Genomic DNA, 24732 nt, shown 5'->3' on the forward strand with positions numbered 1-24732 from the left:
CTGGCAGGGCTGGTGAAAGTACAGAGTCCCCAAAATGGAAATATAAGCTTTAGTAAATGGACACCTCCAGAAGGCAATGAGACTAGGAGAGTGGTTGAGAGAAGTATAAAGGCTTTATGTAAAGTCAGCACACAGAGAACTCTGCTGCACATGGGTCGGTAGTGTTCATCTGGGGGATGTGAAGGTCAGGTCAATTCCACAGGCAGGGGTTACTCCAGAATTTCCAAACTACATAACATTTTCAGACACACAATGAATCATGCAAGTCGTGTACAACCCCTAGAATGTGGGGATACCGCCGGTCAAGTGGCACAGTGAGTAGAGCGCTTGCTTTGACATCCGTGCAGAGCCTGTTAACGCAGGTTCGAATCCCGGCAGGGCCAAACTCAGCCTTTCATCCTTCCGAGGTCAATAAATGAGCACCACACACCGTGGGTAATAATAAACAGCGCTCAGATACCTGAGGGTTCGTAGCGCTATATAAATGCCTAATTATTATTATTATAAATTGTAACTACATATAAACATGTTTCAGTTTGAGGCCTTTGTGGGCATAAGGGGTGCAATGGTCTTACTCTCCTGGTGCGTGATTAGAGGATTACATTACAGATTTAGTTGTCCTGGTGCCATCAGGCAAGAATGAGTGAAGTGACAAGTGTTGGTCTTAGCAAAAAATATGAGGACTGTGGTTGTTATATTGGGGGTACTCTAGGGTTGTCAGTGGACAAGGATCAGGCTTCTGCTACATCAAAGTGAGAATGTATGGGCACAGGTGGAAACCATGCGATAACTCCCACAGGAGGGGGTGAAAGGAGCAAGAGCAGGTTTGTGGAGACCGATGGGTTGCAGGGCAGCATTTGGCCCGGTCACACACAAGGCAGATGAGCTCAGTGGAAGGATAAAAGAATACACTGTTTGCCAGCAAAAATTCAAGCCAGTACATCCGTGTGAAATGAGTGTCTGGCACAGGCTCATTGGGAGTAAAAAGTTCCGGCGGCCTGTGTTTGCGGCGCTGCAAAAGGGGAGAGGAGTCTTCACATTAATCAGAACATGTCCTACTCCGGAATGGAGTCTGAGGTTTATACAAAATGGATTCCGACCGGGTCCTGCAGTAGGCCCTCTTCTATCGTTGCCAGGATTTCTCTTCTGGGACCAGTGATGATACAAAACAACCCCTCCTTTGTTACACAGCAAGGATGTCCACATACGTGTGCCGTCTCCATTCAGCAGTGTTCCTCCCCTTTTCTCCATGCCTCTTGGCTATCCGCCCCCCCTCCAGTATCAATGGCAGTTCGCACCCTGCCCTCCCATACGGGATGACAGGATGTGAAGAGCCAAGGTCCATTACACCATATACACTTAAAAGCTATCTTCCGCAAAGCGGACATTGTACACAGGGCCTCACAGACCCAGTGTCTGCAGGCCTGCAGACCGCCCCCCCTGCAATCCATATAAGACCATGCCATAAACAAGTCACTCATTCACATACACACACGCTTTTCTAATTCTTTATAAACCCCTTGATATTTATCCTGAGAACATCTGTGAGCACTGGAAGTCAACTCGTGATAGTGCTATCTGTGAGCACTCGAAGTCAACTCCTGATCGCGCTACCTGTTCTCCTGCTACTAACTACCCTGCTTGCTGAATCTCATTGTTTGTTAGTCAAATTAAGTGCAGGTCACCTGATCATCTCTTTTTGATCTCTGTAATATTCTATCTATTTCGAATGAATGTACCCAGTAGTGTAATGTTCATTCAGCTCATTGCCTTTACCATTGTCGTCTATTTAATTTGTTATGTTCTCGTTATATTTCAAGTGTTAATTGGGATAGATTTGCATCCTTCGCGGACCAGGTCTATAAGCACGTTTCCTTTTGATGCATGGAAGTACATTCAACGGAGGACCAACATGTTATGATTTGTAATCAATTCTGTATGAAAGATACCATAGTGTATCCTATGCTACAAAGGTTTTGCTTCTGTGACCAAAACAAACATTGTATAGAAAGATTATGTTATAATTCCATCCCTATCACGCACTCGTCTAAAACAATATTGTAACTGTCTTTTTTTTCTTCTCTTTTTTTTTTACAGATTTTTCAAGGATGCCTGCTCGTTTGGTTGCCAGCTGCCGTTCTAAGACCCATGCAAAACCGAAGGGCACAATATTGCATACTTTCCCGAGGAATATAGATCTAATAAGAGAATGGATCAGATATTGTGGATTTGCGACGGACAAGCTTGAAACTAGAGCCCTGGAAGTCTTGCAGGACTTGAAGGGCGATAAATACCGCATCTGCAGCCTGCACTTTACCCAGGATATGTATAACCCGTCGCAGTACACAAAAAAGTATCGACCCAGAGCCTCTCGTAAATTGCTTCCAAACGCAATTCCAACTTTATTAATGCACACGCGGGAACAGGTGAGTTCACGAAAAATTAGCTGTAGATGATGAATTAGCTGTTGGCTTTGGGGTACCGAACAGGTAACTACATTAACGGATTGGTGCTTTCGGTGTAAATGTTTCTTACTAAACTTTGCATATTTATCAGATTATTTTACTTTATAACTATACCGGATTTTGATACACATCTGTCCCTAGTTTTATCATCATAAGAGATGACCATGCAATAGTGCACTTCAAAGTAAGTATAATCTTATGGTAATCGGTTGTTTGACATTTAAATTCTTTTAGGTGAGCATATTGACTGAAGCACAGACCCTCATTATGGCCCACACCACTGACACGTCCATTATACCTATGGTGAGTCATACATACCTGCAGAAGTGACAGTTGGATCGTCCCACATATCTAATGCAAATCTAAATGTTCCCTTTACCACTTCATAGCAATGCAGTGAAAATGAAGGAGCAAGATTCTGCATCCTTTTCCTTCCCAGGGTCCACAGCCACTTCAAGCGCCTATCCGGTAGTTTTATGATTACACAAATGTATTATACATGCAATTCTAAACAATATGAAATAGTTCACATATCCAGCCGTTTGTTTACATATTGTTTCATTTATGCATTTTTATTTATATGTACCGTTGTCTCCATCCGATAGTCTCTGTTCAATTTCACTGTTTTCATGCATACTAAAACAAGTACTGTCTTATAGGGTGCTGATGGTACCTTGACCACAGTTACATCACCCTTTGGAGCTGTTCCAGAGTATGCGGTATGCATACTGACAGTACAATTGAATGAAAGTAAATCCTACACCGGATACGGTTAGGCCTTGACATTCATATAAACGTGCATTGATTCAAACTTTTATCTTGACAGTTGTAACGTTAGAATTTCTACCCTAATGCGGAATGCAATTAAAAATGCTCGAGTGCAACATTAGAATCAGGAAACACACAGGTTTGGCAGAACAAGTTAAAGTCCACAGCGCTTGTACACTGAAGAAATTAGGGAAGCACTAAAGCTGCAGGTGGCTGAGGGGTGTGGGAGCACTGCCAGATGCCACCCACAGTAAAGAACCTAAATGAAAGCAGACAGTTCTCAGTCTCACTGCGCTGAACAGTGCAATAGTGACAAGTGTTCCAAGTAATTCAAAGACGGAGGGATTTCTCATGAGTCCAATGAGTTTAGTAACGAAGTAGCCTGACACGTTTTTCGAGTCATCACCGACTCTTCATCTGAGGCTAAACATAATGCACAACATAATGATGAACAAAAATAGTACAGCACAACATAAACAGTTTGAATGAAAGTCGTCCATTGTGAAAGAAATCAATACAAAATTGATAAGGACATTAGTAAGGACATTCAAACAAAAGGGCAAACAAGTGCATGTAGGCCAAAAAGAACAGCAGTTACAGCATATATATTAAGATAAAATCAAATAGCAACAAACGAAAATAATAAAAAATAATAGATAAATAAGATTGGCACAGTACCATATTAGGAGGGGATTGAATTGAATGGAGAATCCATAGGTTACGGGATGCATGTAAGAAACACGGGTAAAGAAACAAACAAGTTGCAAGGAGTTAGTTATAATGCATCCACGGAACAGCTATAGCAGCGCAGTCAAAGAGGCAAAAGCCGCCAAAATAAAACCAAAATTGGAATCATAAATAAAAAAAGGTACCTGAAAGTTTCAAGAGCTAGCCTAACCAATTAAGTATATCGTGGCCAGTGCCAGATGCACTCTCTAAAAAGTAAGAGAGAAGAAAAGATTTTTATTTTATATGAAGTGTTTAAATACACTGTTCAAGCACAAATGTGAAATTAAGGAAGAACAGGAGAGTGTGAGATTAAATGACAAATCATACCTCACTGCTTTGCAATTGCGGAACTCTGTAAGGGAAAAGAAATTCCCTCAGCATCGCTTAAACATGGACAAATCAACGTAAAAACTGTGATTGCTAAAGTGAAGCTACCCGGAGTGCCAGAGGAAACCCAAAACGCAAAAGCATGGCGTGCGTGCGCAAATAAGAATGGGCAAAAGCTAAAAATTGACTTTCTCTAAACTTAATTGAGACGTGCTGATGCACTAATTAGAAGTACCATAGCGGCCAGGGGGCCGTGAAAAAACGTCTTACCTGTGCAATGCTGCTGAACTGAATGAAATGAAAGTAAGCCGAGAGCATAGAGATAGAAACAGGACTATTTAAATACACAAGGTATTTTAGAACATGGCCGATTAGGTCAGGAATGTTAATGGAATGATGGAAATGAAATTAATACCTCAGGAGTGAATTTGTCCCAAAATGTAAGGAGCTTACCAGACGCCGCAATAAGGCAGAGATTAACCTGTTCTGAATTTAAAAATTAGCAGGGCTGGAATTCCACAAAAATGTATATAAAGTGCGTTGCACAGCAAAAAATGTACTAATTGCAAAAAAATGGACCCCCGGAGGGCGCCAAGATGAATATATACTAGTAAGGCCTGAGAACAAAAGGAAATTTGCGCCTCGTGCACCAATTGCTGTTGAGCTGAATAACCAAAAGGAAAAATGGGTTCATATAGATGAAGGGGATTAAACCGCAGAGAATTGCGACTACTAGAGCATGCTAGTAGGAACCAAATTGGGGAAAGATGTTAAATAAATTGTGCATCTGCCATCTGTGAATACGCTGCTATAGAAAAATGTGAGGTAACGGGACTGCAAACAGTCATTGTAGAGGGATCACTAGACCCCACACGATTATAAATGACCACTTAGGTGTAAATAAAGTACTCCTGTCCACAAAAAAAGGGAGGGAAAACATGATACCTGTGTAAAATAAAGAAGAGACCAGTAGGTTTTCACAAAAAGGTTGCAAATTCATGGTCTGAATTTAGACCTCTAAACACAGTACGATATTTACAGATTAGTCTCGCTTCTAACTGGCGTAATTTGAGAGTGAGATTGCCCCCTCTAGGCGGCAATCACACTTTGCAAAGGCCCACAAATCGAATGTCATCCTTACTATCTAATTGATGCAGTTTTTGCCAGTGATTGGCCAGTGGGTATTTGGATTCCTGGCTGCCAATTGTGGCGAGATGTTCCCGAATACGAGTTTTAAGGGGCCTGATGGTGCTACCTATATATTGCAATCCGCATGTACAAATAATACAGTAAACCACAAACTTTGAATTGCAATTGAGGAATGTTTTAATAGCGTGGTCTCCTCCATCTCCAAAGGAGACCTTTGAAGTTTCCAGAGTGTACTTGCATATGCTGCAGAATCCACATTTGTGAAAACCAGCAGCAGGGGCAGAGTCTAACCACGTAGATTTAGGAGTGAATGGACACATAAATGAAGGGCAGAGTTTATTTTTTAAGAGATTTCCCTTTGCTAAATGTTATATTAACAGAGGGATCAAGCCAGTTGGCAATGTCAGAATCTAAATGGAGCAGGTACCAAGTATCAAGAAAGGCAATCGGATTGCAGCAGCAAAAAAGGTGCGTTTTCAAACGCCAGTAGCTTCAAATATATTGGCCCCAGGCAAACTACCAGGGGCACAAGGGGTGGTAGGCTTGAATTTGTGGCCTATCTCAACAATAATGATTGGGGTATACAATTTACTTTGACCTACAGTCAGACTCGCATAGATTATTTGGACCTTTCAATTGATGTTACTCCAAATGGGTTGGTGACAAAATTCGCAAATTCACTTCTGTCAATTCAATATTACATGCGGACAGCTGTCACAAAAATCATGTCATAGCGAATATTCCTAAAGGAGAGCATATTCGTGCTAAGAGAAACTGTTCCAAACCCTTGTACTTTGATCAAGAAAGTATCGCTATCAAATCCCGGTTCTTGGAGAGGGGCTATCATCATAGCTGCCTCGACAAGGCGCACATGTCAGTACGTCAGCTGAAAAGAGCGGATCTGCTAACTCCTAAAACGTGCGAGAAATAACCTCTGACTCAAAAAAATCAGGTTTATTACTAGATACAATTCAGATAGTCACAAGATCCACAGAATTCTGGAGAAACATGGGTACCTGCTCAATTTAGATTCTGACATTGCCAACTGGCTTGATCCCTCTGTTAATATAACATTTAGCAAAGGGAAATCTCTCATAAATAAACTCTGCCCTTCATTTATGTGTCCACTCACTCCTAAATCTACGTGGTTAGACTCTGCCCGTGCTGCTGGTTTTCACAAATGTGGATTCTGCAGCATGTGCAAGTACACTCTGGAAACTTCAAAGGTCTCCTTTGGAGATGGAGGAGACCACACCATTAAAACATTCCTCAATTGTAATTCAAAGTTCGTGGTTTACTGTATTATTTGTACATGCGGATTGCAATATATAGGTAGTACCACCAGGCCCCTTAAGACTCGTATTTGGGAACATCTCACCACAATTGGCAGCCAGGAATCCAAATACCCACTGGGCATTCACTGGCAAAAACTGCATCAATTAGATAGTAAGGATGACATTCGATTTGTGGGCCTTTGCAAAGGTCATTGCCGCCTAGAGGGGGCAATCTCACGCTCAAATTACGCCAGTTAGAAGCGAGACTCATCTGTAAATATCGTACTGTGTTTAGGTGTCTAAATTCAGACCATGAATTTGCAACCTTTTTGTGAAAACCTACTGTTGTTCTCTTCTTTATTTTACACAGGTATAATGTTTTCCCTCCCTTTTTTTTGTGGACCTGAGTACTTTATTTACACCTAAGTGGTCATTTATAATCGTGTGGGGTCTAGTGACCCCTCTACAATGACTGTTTGCAGTCCCGTTACCTCACATTTTTCTATAGCAGCGCATTCACAGATGGCAGATGCACAACTTATTTAACATCTTTCCCCAATTTGGTTCCTACTAGCATGCTCTAGTAGTCGCAATTCTCTGCGGTTTAATCCCCTTCATCTATATGAACCCGTTTTTCCATTTGGTTATTCAGCTCAACAGCAATTGGTGCACGAGGCGCAAATTTCCTTTTGTTCTCAGGCCTTACTAGTATATATGTATCTTGGCGCTACCCCCCCCCCCCCACCCCCCCGGGGCACCATTTTTTGCAATTAGTACATTTTCTGCTGTGCAACAAACTTTCTATAAAATGTTTGTGGAATTCCAGCCCTGCTCATTTTTAAATTCAGAACAGGTTAATCTCTGCCTTATTGTGGCATTTGGTAAGCACCTTACTTTTTGGGGCAAATTCACTCCTGAGGTATTCATTTCATTTCCATCATTCCAATATGGCGGTTTTCTTTCCTGACCTAATCTGCCATGTTCTAAAATACCTTGTGTATTTAAATAGTCCTGTTTCTAACTCTATGGTCTGGGCTTACTTTCATTTCATTCAGTTCAGCAGCATTGCACAGGTAAGACAGTTTTTCACGGCCCCCTGGCCGCTATGATACTTCTAATTAGTGCATCAGCACGTCTCAATTAAGTTTAGAGAGTCAATTTTTAGCTTTTGCCCATTCTTATTTGCGCACGCACGCCATGCTTTTGCGTTTTGGGTTTCCTCTGGCACTCCGGGTAGCTGCATTTTAGCAATCACAGTTGTTACGTTAATTTGTCCATGTTTAAGCGATGCTGAGGGAATTTCTTTTCCCTTACAGAGTTCCGCAATTGCGAAGCAGTGAGGTACGATTTGTCATTTAATCTCACACTCTCCTGTTCTTCCTTAATTTCACATTTGTGCTTGAACAGCGTATTTAAACACTTCATATAAAATAAAAAAATGTCTTCTCTTTTCCTTTTTAGAGAGAGTGCATCTGGCACTGGCCACAATATACTTAATTGGTTAGGCTAGCTCTTGAAACTTTCAGGTACCTTTTATTTATGATTCCAATTTTGGGTTTTTTTTGGCGGCTTTTGCCTCTTTGACTATGCTGCTATAGCTGTTCCGTGGATGCATTATAACTAACTCCTTGCAACTTGTTTGTTTCTTTACCCGTGTTTCTTGCATGCATCCCGTAACCTATGGATTCTCCATTCAATTCAATCCCTTCCTAATATGGTACTGTGCCAATCTTATTTATCTATTATTTTCGTTTGTTGCCATTTGATTTTATCTTAATATATATGCTGTAACTGCTGTTCTGTTTGGCCTACCTGCACTTGCGTTTGCCCTTTTGGTTGAATGTCCTTACTAATGTCCTTATCAATTTTGTATTGACTTCTTTCACAATGGACTTTCATTCAAACTGTTTATGTTGTGCTGTACTATTTGTGTTCATCATTATGTTGTGCATTATGTTTAGCCTCAGATGAAGAGTCAGTGATGACTCGAAACACGTGTCAGGCTACTTCGTTATTAAACTCATTGGACTCATGAGAAATCCCTCCTTCTTTGAATTACTTGGAACACCTGTCGCTATTGCACTGTTCAGCGCAGTGAGACTGAGAACTGTCTGTGTTCAACATTAGAATCAGTTTGTTTTGCATGGTGATCTCTAATCCAGTACACTTGCCATAAAATCAGTTTAAATTTGAAATGTCTATTTTGACTAAATGACATACACCATTTTACGACGGTATGTAAGCCAAGTGTGCGTTGAAGGAATTTGATTTCAAATACACTTTTTTTTTTTTTAATGAATATTCGATTCAAGGGATGTATACAAGGAGGTGATTTAGAAGAGGAGGCACATAGATCAGAGGTGGTGGACCAGCTTGCTGGTACGGTCATCACACCGAAAAAGACGCTTGCACAGAAGAACATGCTTGCACAGACGCAGAAGACGCTTGCACAGAAATACAAGAAAACAGGGGTAAGTTAGACACAATTTCGTTTGCGAACATTGTTTTGTGGCGGTGTTGTGCTCATAAGTATTTTCTATCTAAAGTACATATATTGTATGTTGGATTTACATTGAGCGTATTTTAACAACCCATCTCCTAGGGCCCCAAAACCAAAAGAACTATGAGCACACAGACATCATATCAAACCAAAGATGCTGCTTGCCAAACCAATCTCACCATGGAGCGACTATTATTTGAGGAGCAGCGTGTTGCAGTCAATAAGCAGACTCTAGATGCTTTTGCCCAATGGCCAGAAAATGAATGGAATGTGATGGGCGAAGCAAGCAAAGTGTTGGTACAATGCGAGAACTGGACAAGATGAAACTGAATATAGGGAAGATGCTGACCCCATCACAAAGGGCCACCCAATAAACCATCGACATGGACGCTTTCTCCAATTCATGAGCAATTAACACAAGATGAAATAACAGACTGAAGCCTCAACGGAATTGACCGAGGAACTTGCCAAAGATCTCGACTACAATGTGGGCAGTTTGCCGGATATGTCCACCACACTTGATTCAGAAACCACATTCATGCAGGACGATAGTCTGGTAAAGGAGCAGAAATACATTGTATTCGACAGCTGCCTCGTAGAGATTATATTGATGCTGAAAATAGTCCATCCAGTGAGGGGTGGGGGGAGAATGCAGGAAGCCATTGGTGAATGTTACTGGTCTATCACAAGGGATAAACCTGAAAATCAAAGCCACGTGTGCCCGCTCCATGCAGCATTTTCTTGGAAATCTACTGTGTGCATCAGCTTTGCTTTTCAGTGGTTCGAGCTTTAGTAAGTTGTCCAGTTTCTGTAAATTTGTGGGACTTTAGTTCCTCGATAAAACACAGTATTTCAAATATCAACGTGAATATTTACACCCTGCGATCAGTGAAGCCTGGAATATTGAACGAATGTCAATTGAACGGACATTCCCTGGCAAACTGATCAGGCTAGCTGGCGATGGACAGTGCGACAGTCCCGGTTTTTCTACAAAGTACTGCACATACCACTTTCAGGACATGGACACTAAAAAAAATAGTGAGTTCTGTAGTCGTGCAGGTGTCCGAATGCAAATCCTCAGTGGCCATGGAGAAACATGGGTCTCTAAAATCCATGCAAGATCTCCAATCGCGGGGAATGCAAATAGACCTCAGCCACCGAAACACATGTTTCAACTGCCAAGGTCATGCGCAAGCAATTTCCAAACATTCGCCATCAATTTGATGTCTGGCACGCAGCTAAATCAATCAAACAAATCACTGCTGCTGGTAAAAATAAAATTTAAAAAAGTGGTCAGAAGTTTTCTTTACTGTGGGGGCAGTCTGAGCAACCATCTTTGGTGAAGCGCCAAAACTTGTGATGGGTCTGCGGAAATTCTACTAGAAAAATGGCGATCATTGATGCACCACTGCTCCAACGTTCACTCATGGACAGAAAACGAAAATGTTCACCAATGTGCACATGCACCTTTATCGGAGGAACAGGAACACAAGAAGAAGTGGTTGGTTCCATCCTCAACTCCACACAAAGCTCTGGAGAAGATCGTGTTTGGTAAAACTCTTTCAAGAGATCTGAAGGGACTGACAGAATTCTGTCACACCGGAGATTTGGAGGTGTTCCACAATATGTGCCTAAAGTACCAGCCCAAGAGATTGCATTTCAGTATACAGGGTATGGAATTTCACACACTACTGGCCTTTTTAGCGCATAACAAAAAAATAGGCAGACAACAATCTCGAACTGCTGGACAATTTGGGATGCTTCGTTACGAAATGGCCTTTGGAAAAAGAAGCAAAAAGTGGGTGGTCAAGCCAGTAAACCAGGAAATGGAATTCGATTTCGTGAAAGATCTGACTTTGACTGTGTTGGACATGCCCGCTCATGGTATCGATGGTATCGTTCGTGGTTTGTTTCTACGGACACATGCATTGCCCAAAAACATTGCAAACGTGCCCGGTCCACCGAAAAGAAGCCCTTGTGGAACAGTTCACTTCCCGCTACAAATGATTAGATGCTATTTGTATGTTCAACAATTTTTATACATTGTAAATGACCAATGGAAAACACATGCAACTTGAATTTCAAAGCTATCAAAAGTATAAATTGTGCAAATAAAGCGTACAAAAAATGTTATTCCAAATGTATCCTATTTGTCAATTAGTTTTGCAAGAAGTGCCTGTATGGGTCGGTAAACCAGCCATGAGAAATTGGCTTGTCTGACACAGGCGCCAGATGAAAAGGGTGGGGGTTGTCAGTGTACGCTGAGCTGAGCGCGGCATTTGCAAAGGTGGGGGCTTTTGGTGCGCCCTGCGCTTGAAGATAACACCAAACGGTCACATCTGACACATGGTTGATCACTGCCGAGTGTTTGCATAAACTGAGTAAATCTCTAGAAATTTCGAGTGGCATTGGTGTATGCCAGCTAACATTTGGTTTGTTTTTCCTAAATAGTCCAAATGCCACAGTGGTGTGCACGGGGGAATTTATGCCGTGAGAATCAAGGTCAGTCCCTCAAGTGATCCTCTCCCATGTGTGGTAACAAGTAACTTTGTGGCTTTTATTTTCCAAAAGGAAGCTAGGCAAAAACCATTGTATTGTTTTTCGAACTTGGGTTAAAGGGAGTATTCATAAGGAAACGAAAAGAATGTGGGGGAGGTATGTAAAACCGTCAAACATGATCAGGTTCAGCATTCGAAAACTGGACAAAAGGGAACCTGTAATGTCATTTTATGAAAATTTGTTGATCTTAACGGACACTCTCCGTTACGCTGACAGAATTGAAATGGCGAATATTATGCACATGTTAGTGTGGACTCATTTGTAGACAAAGCAGTCAAGGTTTCATTTTATGGCTGGCTGGCTAGCTAACATTGCAAAGGCTTGTTGTTTTTGGCATATTGTTACGACACGCAGAAACAACTGGTGTGTACTTGTATTTGTCCCAGGCACATTGGCAGTCCGGCACCGAAATTCATGTAGTACACGTCTGGGTTCGCACAGGTTCCATCAACGCCCAATTCTAGGCTGATGTTACGTTAAAATGTTGTCTATGTGTTATTCGAATTCTTCCGTCAACTTCCGCATCTGCATCCATCCCAGTGCGAGCTAAACATACTCAATAGCACTAACCTCCCAAGCAAATTGTAGACTCAAACATTGCACGTTGTTTTCTCTGTGTTTGCATTGTTTCACGTTTGTGTTCATCATTAGTTTTGACACGGTGCATAAGTAATGGATTGATTAGAATAAAGAACGGCTACTGAAACACATTTCTATTATGTTTTCTACACAGCTACATCCTGCCTTTCTGCGAATATCATCGTTTCCAGATAACAATTGATGGCTTATTCAGCCGGCAGTTGGTGATACACCTCCATGGCTGGATTTTGATCCCGATATTTTGGGAAGATCGCCCCGGGCCCATATGCCCTTTCGCGGTACCGGCAATAAGGAGTAACTTGACATCATTTACGGTGGTCTAGCAACAAGCGGATGCCGAAGCCTTGGCAATCACGGTGCGTCCAATGCACTTCTACCCAAAGAACACCTTGTGACTCACGATAAACGTTTGTGTATCGAACAAAGAAAGATAAAATAAATGTTGATTATGGAATTCGGCGGATGTTCTCTGAGCGTTTATTGTGAAATAAAAGCACATTATAAATGGCACAGTATTGCGGTTTCCTTTACAGATTGTGTTTCGTATTCAGAATTGGGATGGGATGCGCTGTTGTGCTGTGAGAGGATGTGTGTTGATATTCTGGGTTCTGCGCCAACTGACTTCAGGACGTAGGTAATGACTGGGCGCGTTTGGCTATGCTGCACAGTAGCGTCACAGAGATAGGCGGAGAATATCGCTAGGAATGGTGATGTCAGCTTCAGGGGCGGGGCATATGATTTAGTGCCAAGAGCGCACTTGAGCTTAGGGCGATGCGGCAACGGAAAAGATTAGCACAAGATGGCCGCGGCCTGCTGCCTGATTTCGTGTGTGTAAAAGTGAGGAAAACCACAGTAAAGTGCATAAGAAATGTGTTTACGATCAATCAACGCATGCTTAAAAACACATGCCCAAACGCTCGGGGCAATAATATTTTTGAGCGCACTACTCCTTTAATTTTTTTTGAAAGCAGGGCATTATTTTGCAAGTTCTTCGGCCCAGGCTCCAGTCCGTCTCCGTAGCGTGCGCTTAGTGCCGTTTGCAGCCACTGGCGCAACAGCGCCCCCTAGTTACTGCCAATTTTACCACTAAACGCCATACTTGTAATGAGGCCCATAGATTTGGAATAAACCATGTATTCTGAAGAGACACAATCTAAAAATTCAGGATAAGCTATATGTGAGGTTTCAAATGTAATTAAGAACTTCAAGGGACGTTAAAAACCAAGTGATAATATCACAATTGATAACTACAGAAGATTAGTGTTTTTTGAGGGCGAAGTCTCTTTATTGCATTTTTATCGCTCAGGCTTGTAACTATGCGCCCTGGGCCATTACCTAAAGCGGTAATGCCCACCAGCTCAGGGCTTTTTCCTTAAATAGTAATCGCGACTTTTGAAAATAAATTGCTTTTTTTTCCAAATTGGTGTCCTCATGTGGAAATCCAGTGGAAATTCTAATAAAAACACGATTTTCAATTAATGCACATTTTTTGTGAATTCAAAAAGGATATTAGGTGTTAGTTTTGGAACATTAACGGAAGTGGTTGGTGAACTGTTAAGGTTTTCTAACCAACTATTGCCAACTTCATATTGGCAGTGAGAATATATTCTTACAATCATTATGAAATGATACCACTAATATCCGTAGCTATTTGAAATTGCTAAACTGTCAGGGTTCACCAATTCTTAAAAATCCCATTAGACCTTTGGGCCAGTTCCTTAGTTTACACACTTGATCTAAGAAAATTGCACTCGCCGGTGGTGGCGGGTGACAGCCAGTGTTTTCTGTAAAACAGTGCATGTCACTATAAGCACACTTTGTATTTGGTGCAATGCTGCCACCCAAAGGCCAGCCATGCACAGTGAAACATTTACAACAAAGTTTGTTTTCGCAAGCCATGACCACATTTTATGTATTAATTTCTTTTATTTAGATGTACTGCTCCTATATACTTGTAAAGTCTTATTTTTAATTAAATTATTTGGGTTAGTGTGCCTCTGCAATATGCCTTATGGCCAAATCCGAGGGCTATTGGGTGGGGTTACATAAAAGAAAGTTAAGGGGCAGGACAGTCTTTGTTTAATCACAGAGCAATTCGCCAAGTATGACTAGAAGTTCTGTTTCACCGTTTGTAGGTCACATTCCTGTGAGAACCTTGGTGTCATCTTCGACTCCACCCTCTCCTTCTCGCCTCACATCTCTGACGTCTCTAAGTTGTCAATCTATCAGCTGCACCTCCTCAGCGGTATTCTTCCTTTTCTCACTTTCCCCCAGAAGCTCACTGTCTCCAGAGCTCTGGTCCTCTCTAGGCTGGCCTATTGCAACAGCCTCTTTCTAAATCTTCCTGCCTCTACTTTTCGACTGTTACAAATTATCCAGAACAGGACTGCAAGACTTGTACTTGGCCTCAAGCCCAGGGATCAAATCGCTCCAGCACTGAAATCTCTTCAGTGGCATCTCGAGGCTGCAAGGATCAAGTTCAAGACCCTCTGCATCATCCACAAGGCTTTCTGGGGCCCGACAACGCTCTACCTCCAACTTTCTCTTCCAAAACATCTTCCTTCTTGAGCTCTCCGCTCATCCACCTCCAACTCTCTGAGGGGTGAACGCTTCTCCAAGCAAAGAGTTGGGGGCAGAGCCATCTCCTCAGCTGGGGCCTCTCTCGGGAACAGCCTCCCTGCCTCTCTCAAACTGAGCGGAACCACCTCTGGTTCCGGAAGCAACTCAAGACCTTCCTTTTTGCTTGCGCTTTCTCTCTTCCTCTCCCCTGCTGATGCACCGGAATGCTCTGCACTTTTTTCACCCTCTGAACTCGGGTCCAGGCTCCTGCATGTCCAGTTGCCGTTGCACTGCCTCCCCAGCACTTAAGGATCTGCATCTGCAAGCCTACAGTCCCTTCTTTCTGCACTTATGAGCCACCCGCTGGCTGCACTTGTGAGTTAACTGCACTTCCCCCTTCAAATCCCCCCTTCCCTCTTCCCCGCACTGGCGCGATCCGCCTGACACAAGGCCTAGTAAGATCGTTATTTTGTCCTCCCTTTGTTTCCCCCTCCTTGTCTTGTCGCGCCTAGAAACACTTGTGTACAGGCGTGTTATAAATGCCACATCATATCATTACAAGCAGAAGAATGCCACATCTTTAGGTTTTCTCCCCCTCCAACGGGCCATCCCCTGGAATTCCCATACCCAGCCGCCCCTCCTAGCACTCCCCAAAGACCCAATATGATTTTGCCAGCGTAGACAATCCTACATGTGTAACAGAACTCAGAAAGACAAAAACACTCCCATGTGGTCAAGCGGTGAGATGGTTTTGGGCATCTGACAAGCGAACTTACAGTGCAAACACTTTGGAGCAAAAGCATACCTAATTTGGAAAATATGTAGGTGTTTTTACTGCAATAAATTCTCTCAAAATGTTAGAAACACTTCCAGCCATTTCAGAGAAGTATGGAACATGGGATACAAACACTTGGCCCAATGTGCACCAAACGTCAAACAATGCTTGCCCAAGCCTTTTACATGCAACATTTCAAAAGTTATGGGGGGAAATCATCATGTCCATTCACTATGAAGTCTACATTGAAATGATAATACACTGCTAAAGTAGCACCGTTTCAGTAATATTTTAACTGTGTACACGGACATACCTGCTTCACTAGAGAAAATTGGGAAAATGGCCTATTGGGCCCTCTTGGACAGCCTTCAACTGGACAGCAGTACAATTGTTGGGAAGCTTTTAGAACCTTCCTTACAGTTGGATTTATCAACCCTTCCTGAAAATAAAATTGTTCCATTAAATTGTGCAAGCCACATTGAAAATGTTTGCAAAACTTTAACATTGAAAATAGCAGCATTAACATATGCAAACAATAGGTCTATGGTTCTGACAATATTTGAATGTACGCTTTTTGTAGCACACTGCAGATTAAATTTCAGCTGCTTCAAATCATTCAAGAAGTTAAATAACATTGAGATTTCATGAGTAATTGTGAAGTTGATCCTTATGCCTAGAACACAAACGTTTTTCAAACAGCACCGTCAAATGGGGCAGTCAAGGAAGGATAATGAATATATATCTATGGAGGAAATCATATTTCCTATGCCTGGGAGAGTAAAGTTTAGGATTTATTCAAACATACAAATAAAAAGACCAATGTAGGCAGACTTACGAAGAGATCAAAATTCAGCATTGTGCAGGGTGAAAGTGAGAATCTTTTGAACACCATGAGGTAAAACGTCACACATTTTAGGTCTACGAGTTTTAATGAGGAGATTGGTGAGCCGTATGCATGTTGAATGACTGACTGATGGTTCCTGCTGATCTACTAGTCTGCCATTACAGGTTCGGGGAAACAGAAAAGTTTAATGCAACATCAGCTCTGAGTAATATGGCAGCTGAGGGTCAGCTGCTACATGCAAGGTATCCGACATGATATTTAAAGTCAACAGCTGTGCATCAAAATTTGAGAATGCAAGTCGATTGGTGTCCTGGTAGTGGGATATAATGATCCGCTCACTGGGCAAAAATATTCACTTAAGTTAAATAATGCGGCAAAAATGCAAGTTGCACACTACGAACCAAAGTCGCTTGCCACCTCAATTATATACATATACACAGCACACTATTTCTTACTCGCCAAGAGTCAATTATCACTAGCCAATGCTATTGGAGAGTGCACATTTTGCACCCTGGTTAAATACATGTCTTGCTCTTGTATATTTTACTCATCTTGGCATGAGCTTGTAAGGATGAATGAGTGGATCGAGTATTGTAGTACTACTCTTTATACATCATAAAATACAGAAGTGGAAACATGTGGCTTCATTGTTCACAGTGGTTTTTCTTAACTTATTTTTTAACAAATCTTTACCAAACTTTGCAGTCGGGGTGGGGGGGGAGGGGGGTGTCTCTAATTAACTTCAGATCCGCTACTCAAAACAGTTAAAATTGAATATTTTGAGGTTCCTATGGGAGTCTCACTCACCTTAGCTATAGGGCAGCAGTTGCATATTTTTTTACATTGTTATTGTATGGGTTCAGTAATGTGAGGTGGACAACTGCTTGTATTTTTCCCAGAATTAAACATTGTATTAAAAGAAAATAAATTCTCGCTAAACCTATTCCATCAGGGAGTTCCCTACCTAGTCTAAGAGATATGGGAATCGCTCTTAACCGAAACAAATTGGCCCTCACACTAAACAACAAAATATGCAAAGTAAATTATAAACACATAAATGAGTGAATAACAAACAACCAGTAATTTGGATGACCTTCACCTGTCCCAAGGATTGTTCAAAGTCAATTTCCCCAAATGTTCAAAGTCTTGAACCAGTTCTTGTAAATTCCAAATGAAATAAAGGTTCACCAAACAAAAATACACTGGTAACAGTTCTTCAGCTTTCAGTTGAAAAGATCCCCTTCCAATTCCAGCCAAGGAAATAGAACCAATGATAATCCTGGGTGTCTTCCTTCCAAGATTATTTTGCCGCAGTTCAAAGAATAAATTAGCAACTTCTCCTTCTACAATTCAGCCAGTGTTCATAATCTCTGCAGTACATTTGGTACAATTGTCAGGATGCTTCTTCTTGGGTGGTTGTTTCCCCCTTGATAACCACCCTTCTACTACTGTTACTGCGGAAACAGACTCCTTGGTTCCACAGTATGTCACTACTTCTGCCACTACTTCAACCAACTTCAATGTGACATCCACTGACAGTATTATACACAACCACAGTTCTGGTATTCCTATTTCAACTTATATATCAGAATGGATAAGCATTTTAAAGACAAGACACTTTGACCTATACAAGTAGGCAAGGCCCTCTTCGTTCCGATGCGCCAAGAAAAGGTAAGCCTCTTTGCCTCTTTGGTCTGCCTTACTGCCACAAGGATAACCTGCCTCTGCTTCCAGATTGACTTTCTCTCAACTTCAACAGTCTCAGCATTACAGGTTATTTGCTCAGTCACAAGCACCCAGCTCCCTTCACCAGCTTTGTACATACCTTCTTGGTTCCAGTAGCTGTATTAATACACTTCCAACTTCAGATAACAATGTCCCACTTGTATCAGAGGACACTGGACCTTTAACAACTCAACTTCGCCAGTTAGGTGGTTTGATTTAAACAGGGTTTTCTTCACTATAGAAAGGGTTCGCCTCTTGGCTTGGGTAATGCTTGTTCTTATTAATACAAGCGTTGAAAGAATACTTGTTCTTAGTGTTACACGGTTCAGTCTTCAAAGGAAACACAAGTTTAGGCATACGTAACCACTCTAAGTTAGATCTTCAACCTTAAGCATCTGTAAGGGTTTGTATTTCAAAGTATTAACACAAAAGACACTTTCTACTCTAGTAGGGAATCACAATTGGTTCTACACAACCTTCTTTTGATGCTGCAAGATCTTGTAATAAGTGTGAAATTCAGCTTCAGAGTTTTTGGAGTACTTTAGAAAGCGGTCCCCTTTTTATTAGAGAACCCGCAACCAGTCTGGCAACATTTCAAAGTTCGACAATGGGAAATGAAAGGCTTTTCTTCACACGGAAGCACTATAACTTTCACTAAAAGTGCACGTGATACATTTCCATTGTAAAGAGAATAGCTTTCACAGAAAAACAGTTTATACTTGCTTCTACTCTTACATGAGCCACTTTACCACTGGGAACAGTTACCGGCAAGGGTTTATGAGTGAACCTGAACGCCAAGCTTCACCGGCTCCAGAGCACTCCGGTTTCAAGCTGCTTCACCTTCCAGACTTCTTCCAAGTGTGCCTAAAGCCGTAGTAGAAGAGGGACACCCCGTCGGTAGCAGGGGTGTCTCCGGTCCGGCCACACCAACTTGGAGTCCCCTGCACACTTCTGTCCATTTACTTGCTGCCTCCCTTGACTGGCTTCCTGCTATTGGCCTTGGACATCAGCATGGTCATGGTTCTGCAACCACAGCCACACCGGGATTATACAATTACTGCCAGGCCTCCAGATAAGGTGCGTACTAGGCCTTTTTACGCAGGAAAGTCTTGCAAATACGACAGCTTTATTATTTTCATGTGTACATTTGCACACAGGCTTAGAGAAGAGGGCAGTGCAAAAGTCAGGTTACTTGACAGAAACCCGAAGGCTTCTTTTGATTTTTATTTACACGGATGTAATTGCAAGCCACCTCTGAAACAATGTATTTCTCGAAAGCCTTTCAAGAAAAAACTGCACACTGCGATTAAAGAAATGGTTTCTTTCCATTCAGCTTCAGAAGCACTGTGCATATTTTCCTAGAATTTTAGGATTGTATAATTAATAAGATGGAAAACTAAATTGCAATTAAGAATACACTTTTTGTAACAAATTATGCTTTTTTTCTCCAGTGAAAGCAAACCAGTATTGCACAATTGTATTTTTCAGAGTTCTTGTGCTGTGTGCATAATCATGCGGAGGCAGATCATTTTTACACTGATAATTTAATTTATACTCTAATTTTAAGAACAATGTGTAAAATGACTATGCACAGTCTAGTTTACATCCATTCAACCATGCAGTTAATGGGGTACTATAAATGGTCGGTGGCAGCAGAGTATTTGCTCAATGGTGGGTGATTGTCACTACACCAATCACTGATGTTCTAGCCTCAAATTTTCAAGAGTACAATTAAAACAAAATCTGACTCTCCAGCAAGCGCTGTTCAAAAACAAACAAATGAAAGTTACATTGCAGCGAAACCTGTCCCTGTGATAATCCAGACAGGTATTTAACTTCATGTAGTGCTTCATACATTGTTCCTCCAACATATAGGTACTGTGATTATTATACCTCAGTTGATACTCAGTTAACTGACATCTGAAGGAGGGGATTTTAGCCAACAAGATAGCTCAGCCAGTTGAGCACTCGTTGATGCAATCTGTGCGTGATCTATAGGTTGCAGGTTTGAATCCTGCCAAGTCCAACTCAGCCTTTCATCCTTTCAAGGTCGATAAAGGAGTACCGACTTTGGTTTGGTGATAATTGTGATAAAGATGTTCTATGTACAGCGCTTTGCCAAAAGTGCAATAGAAATAACCATTTGACCATTAGATTAGATATAGAATTTAGCATGGAGTCCTTGCCTCTCGGCACTGTTGTATCATAACATTGGCACACCATTAGGTAGTAATAGCTCCAGGAAAGACAATTCTGCTATCGAACCTCAAAGCACAGAATACAATTCATGTTTGCTTTACTATGTAATTGGCTAGGTTTTTGTGATTTCAAAATTTAAATATATACAGGAGATCTCAAATGGCCAGACCTTAGAGAAATGATGAAAGGTGTATTCTGTCACAATGCAGAAAGCTGCCATACGGTAAGCATTTCCATAGTTTGTGCATGCATCGCTGGATGTCACATAGGGGGGGGGGGGAGGAGGAGGGGGGTCTCCCACTGCATATATACGCGGTAAACATTTTAGGGGGGGCGCGCAGTAATCACATAGATCAGGCACACCTGGGAAGACCATCACTCTCAGCAGGTCTCGCTCAGTGCAGCCCCGGCAAGGAAGGGTTTGTGAACACAGGACCCGCTCAGAACTTGCAGGTGAAATCTACTCTCTCCACGTCCCGGCATCCCTTATGATCACACTTCCTCATCAACTGCCAGGCTTGTGCTCTTCTCCTTCCGCTACTACTGCCAGACTTCCAGCTCCTGCTCCAGCCTTTTATCCCGCTTAGGTGGGGCGATTGATTTCAGGTGCATGCAATTATTGTGCCTGACCCTGGCAAAGGCTGTTAGGCACGATTGCCTGTCCTCCACTTCTACATGCCTATTCAGCCCTCTTCTTCGTCTCAGTCCCAATGGGATTCTGGGACATGTAGCTTACTTTATCAAAGATAGGTTTTTCCACTTCTTGTATATTTTTAAGGGTAGATGTAATTTCTTTTAACAGAGGGGCTGTTCGTTTTAACTCTAACAGAGAAAGATATGGTAGAGAAGGCAACACTTTCAATATTCCTTGTAGTGTACCCTCGATATTGAGGAAGACCTTTGCTTTTAGGGACCAAAAGGATTCTTTTAGTACAATACGTTTAGCAGGAGGTTGAGAGATTAAAATGACAATGGGCCATAACCTCTTCTGGCATAGTATTATGAATATCCCCTTCAGAGGAAAAATACTATTGTCTCCTCCCACGGCATCGCCTCACCACCCTGGGCCCTCTCTCCACCTAGGTGATCCGCCCGCAGTACACTACCCCCGCCCACAGTACACTACCCCCATGGTTGCGATCAGGAAGCGTCTGCCCTCTCCTGGCTACCTGGAGACTTTAGGCAGGGTTTTAGTGAGGCACCTGCAGGATTCTTCACAATAAACACACACACACACATATACCTCCCTCTGTGCAAACACAAGCAAACTCCAAAGCATCGCCTCTATTTTTGGAAAACACATGTGAATGGAGTCTGGGGCTACAGAGGAGGACCAACACTGTGATCTATGCCTCACTGAGGAGTGCCCCACTGTTGGTTAATCCCCCCCTCTCCAACTGAGGGTAAAGATCAACTAATGGGGAAAGAACTGGATACTGGCTGGCTCCAAACTACAGTAACCAGAATTCCTTCCTTACACATCCTAGTACTGAAGGCCAGAAAAAACCCATTTGAGGTCATTCACATACTCACAATGACTTGCTCATGCAACTCTGAACTGGAGGTGAACTGCCAATGATGGTTATTAGGTGGTGCTATTGTATGTGTGATTTGGCTGAAATGGCTTCGCCTAGTTCCACATTTACGGTGAAAAGGTTTTTTTGCCAAGCCTTTTAATCCCACCATCACTTTGCTGGTGATTGCTACACATGCTACGACCACAAGGCTATCAGAAGTTATGTTGCATTCACCATTATAGAGAGGAAGCACAGCCCTTTTAGCTCACTGTTAAACAGGAGAAATACACTCACATTAGGAAACATTTGTGCTGGGACTGGAGTTCACATTTCAGATGAACCTTGGGGGAAGTAAGCATGAAAGGTCGGCTGTGTTTGACAAATGGCCGGCTATGTTTGACAAAGAAGAGAACGCAGGAAGAATTGTCTCAGTCAACAGGCCACGGTCACTTGTGTCCCGAGAGTATGGCTATGTGGTCTAGTTCATGTGTGCCTATTAGCGTAACTGTGGTCTAATTCAATTTAGAAAGTGTGCCTAATAACCTCATTGTGCCAAAGTTGAACTCAGAAAGTGTGTCTAATAGAGTAACTGTACCTAAGTTGAATCTAGAAAGTGTGCCTAATAGCGTAACTGTAGAAAGTGTGAATAATTATCACCCTGTGGTATATTAAAGTGTGAATAATATCTTAAAGTGATACAATTGAACTTAGAATGTGTGAACAACATCAACCAGTGCTACAACCTGATTGGAAATTGTGCCTAACTGTGGTAAGGGTAACTGGAAAGTGTGAATAAAATCTTCCCATGGTATAGTCGAACTTAGAAGACAAATAAAATCACCCTATGTTACAGCTGAATTAGAAAGCGTCTCCTAACTGTGGTATTGCTAAGCTTAGAAGGTGTGAATAATATCATTCTGTAGTATAGTCCAATTTAGAAGATTGAATAAATTCACCTGGTGGTCCAGTTGAACTTTGAAGGTGTGAATAACCTGGTATAGTTAGGTGGTGTGAGTAATATCATCATGTCGTGTAACTGAACCTTGACAATGTGAATAAGATCTTTCTGTGGTATAATTGAACTTAGGAGGTGTGAACAATATCATCCTGTGATACAGCCGAATTAGAAACTGTCCATATCTATGGTATAGGTAAACTTAGAAAGTGTGAATAATTAACATCCTGTGGTATAGTTGAACCTGGAAAGTGTGAACAAAACCATCCTATGCCAACTGTAACATAGTTCAAACTTAGCCACGCCACGAGTCCACCCGACCCACCAAGGTTCGCCGAAAGAGACCTGCTCACGCCCACCTCCCTTCACTCTCACCCTACTTTCCTTCCCCCATTCCCAAACCATCCTGCCCTCCACCACATCCTCAGCCCACTCCCTATCCAACTCCCAAGACAGAAGCAGCAACCCATCCCAAACCCGCCACCACACTCTCAGCCCACTTGCTGCCCAACCCTCAAGCCAGAGGAACCATCCCATCCCAATCCCAATCCAGCCCACCCTCCACCTCGCCCCTTCCCTATCCAAACACCAAGCCAGAGGAGCCTGATGGCGAGCCAACCATCCTAAAACCCCTGTTCCTCCCATCGCCTCCACCCACCCGCCCGCCCGCCCACCATCATCATACCCGCAATCCCTGCCCCCTCAACTAACGGCCCGCCCAGCTTCCTAGACACACCCAGCCCCACAACCACCCCCCCTTCCCCTTCCTTTCATCAACTCTCCCAAACATCCTCGTCCAACCCCACTCCTTCCCATCCCTAAAAACTGCACGTCTCGCCCTGGCAAGAACAGTAGCCACATCCCTTTCACCCTCCGACCCCCCCTACCCTCTCTCACACACCAACCTCAACAGAAACCCTGTAAGGAAAAAGTACCTGGTCTCCCTCAATCTCTCATTACTCCTCGCCAATCCTGCCTTGACCCACCACCTCACTCTCCCAATCTCGATCACCACCACCCCCCCTCCCTCACCCTGCCTGAAACCCCTCTCCCTTGTATTCTCACCGACCACAGCTGGAACCCCTAACCCCCTACTCCCAAGTCCCTTGACCCAAATCCAACCAACCTCACACACCATCCAACCCATCCCCCCACTGCCCACCACCTCAACCGCCCTCCTACTCCATCGACCATCCCCCCTCTACCCCTCGCACCCATTCCCCCTCTTCTCCCATCTTCCACCTCTGCAACCTCCACATCATCCTCCTGTACCAAAGTAAGATGCATCCTGTTTAATGCACGATCTGTAGCAAAAAAAAACAGACACAGCATCTTTGAGGAGGAGTAGCAATCGCCTTCAAGTCACACTTCTCCACCTCAATCATTGACAGCCAGCCAACCATCCCCTCCTGCGAATCGCTTCTAGTCAAACTATCCCTTGACCCAATGTTCTCCCACAGCTTCCTACTCATCTACAGACCCCCAGGCTACGACAGACACTTCTCGGGCAACCTCTGCGATTCGATAGCCACCATCCAATTAAACCATCCCACCCTCACTCTTCTAGGAGATTTCAATATCTGGCTTGACATCCCCACCAACCCTGTGACCCACTCTCGGATTGACTGCCTAGACACGATTAACGTCCATACCCACATAAATGGCCCAGCTCACTACAAAGGACACACCCTTGATGCCATCTTCAGCTCCCACGACCGAATACACCGAAACCCCCTCCCCACCCCTATCATCTGGTCCCATCACCTCATTGTCCCTTTCAACATCCA

The 24732-nt window shown here is 42.8% G+C and overlaps 1 protein-coding gene and 1 long non-coding RNA gene across 3 annotated transcripts in view; one reads left to right on the forward strand and one right to left on the reverse strand.

The window, feature by feature from the left end:
- The window catches only part of LOC138566298 (uncharacterized), a 34331-nt gene extending 21506 nt beyond the window's left edge, over window positions 1-12825 (forward strand). The window contains exon 2 of the long non-coding RNA XR_011301904.1: window positions 12505-12825. This is a non-coding gene — a long non-coding RNA (uncharacterized lncRNA). The remainder of the gene's footprint in view (window positions 1-12504) is intronic.
- Window positions 1-24732, reverse strand: part of ATMIN (ATM interactor) — a 221333-nt gene that overhangs the window by 168708 nt on the left and 27893 nt on the right. For both annotated transcript variants that reach the window (XM_069652841.1, XM_069652842.1), the window contains exon 2: window positions 16019-16144. In XM_069652841.1, the coding sequence (XP_069508942.1) occupies window positions 16019-16144 (126 nt within the window). The remainder of the gene's footprint in view (window positions 1-16018; window positions 16145-24732) is intronic.

The sequence above is a fragment of the Ambystoma mexicanum genome, chromosome 1p (assembly GCF_040938575.1).
Source record: "Ambystoma mexicanum isolate Mex_15411 chromosome 1p, UKY_AmexF1_1, whole genome shotgun sequence".
Taxonomy (NCBI): domain Eukaryota; kingdom Metazoa; phylum Chordata; class Amphibia; order Caudata; family Ambystomatidae; genus Ambystoma; species Ambystoma mexicanum.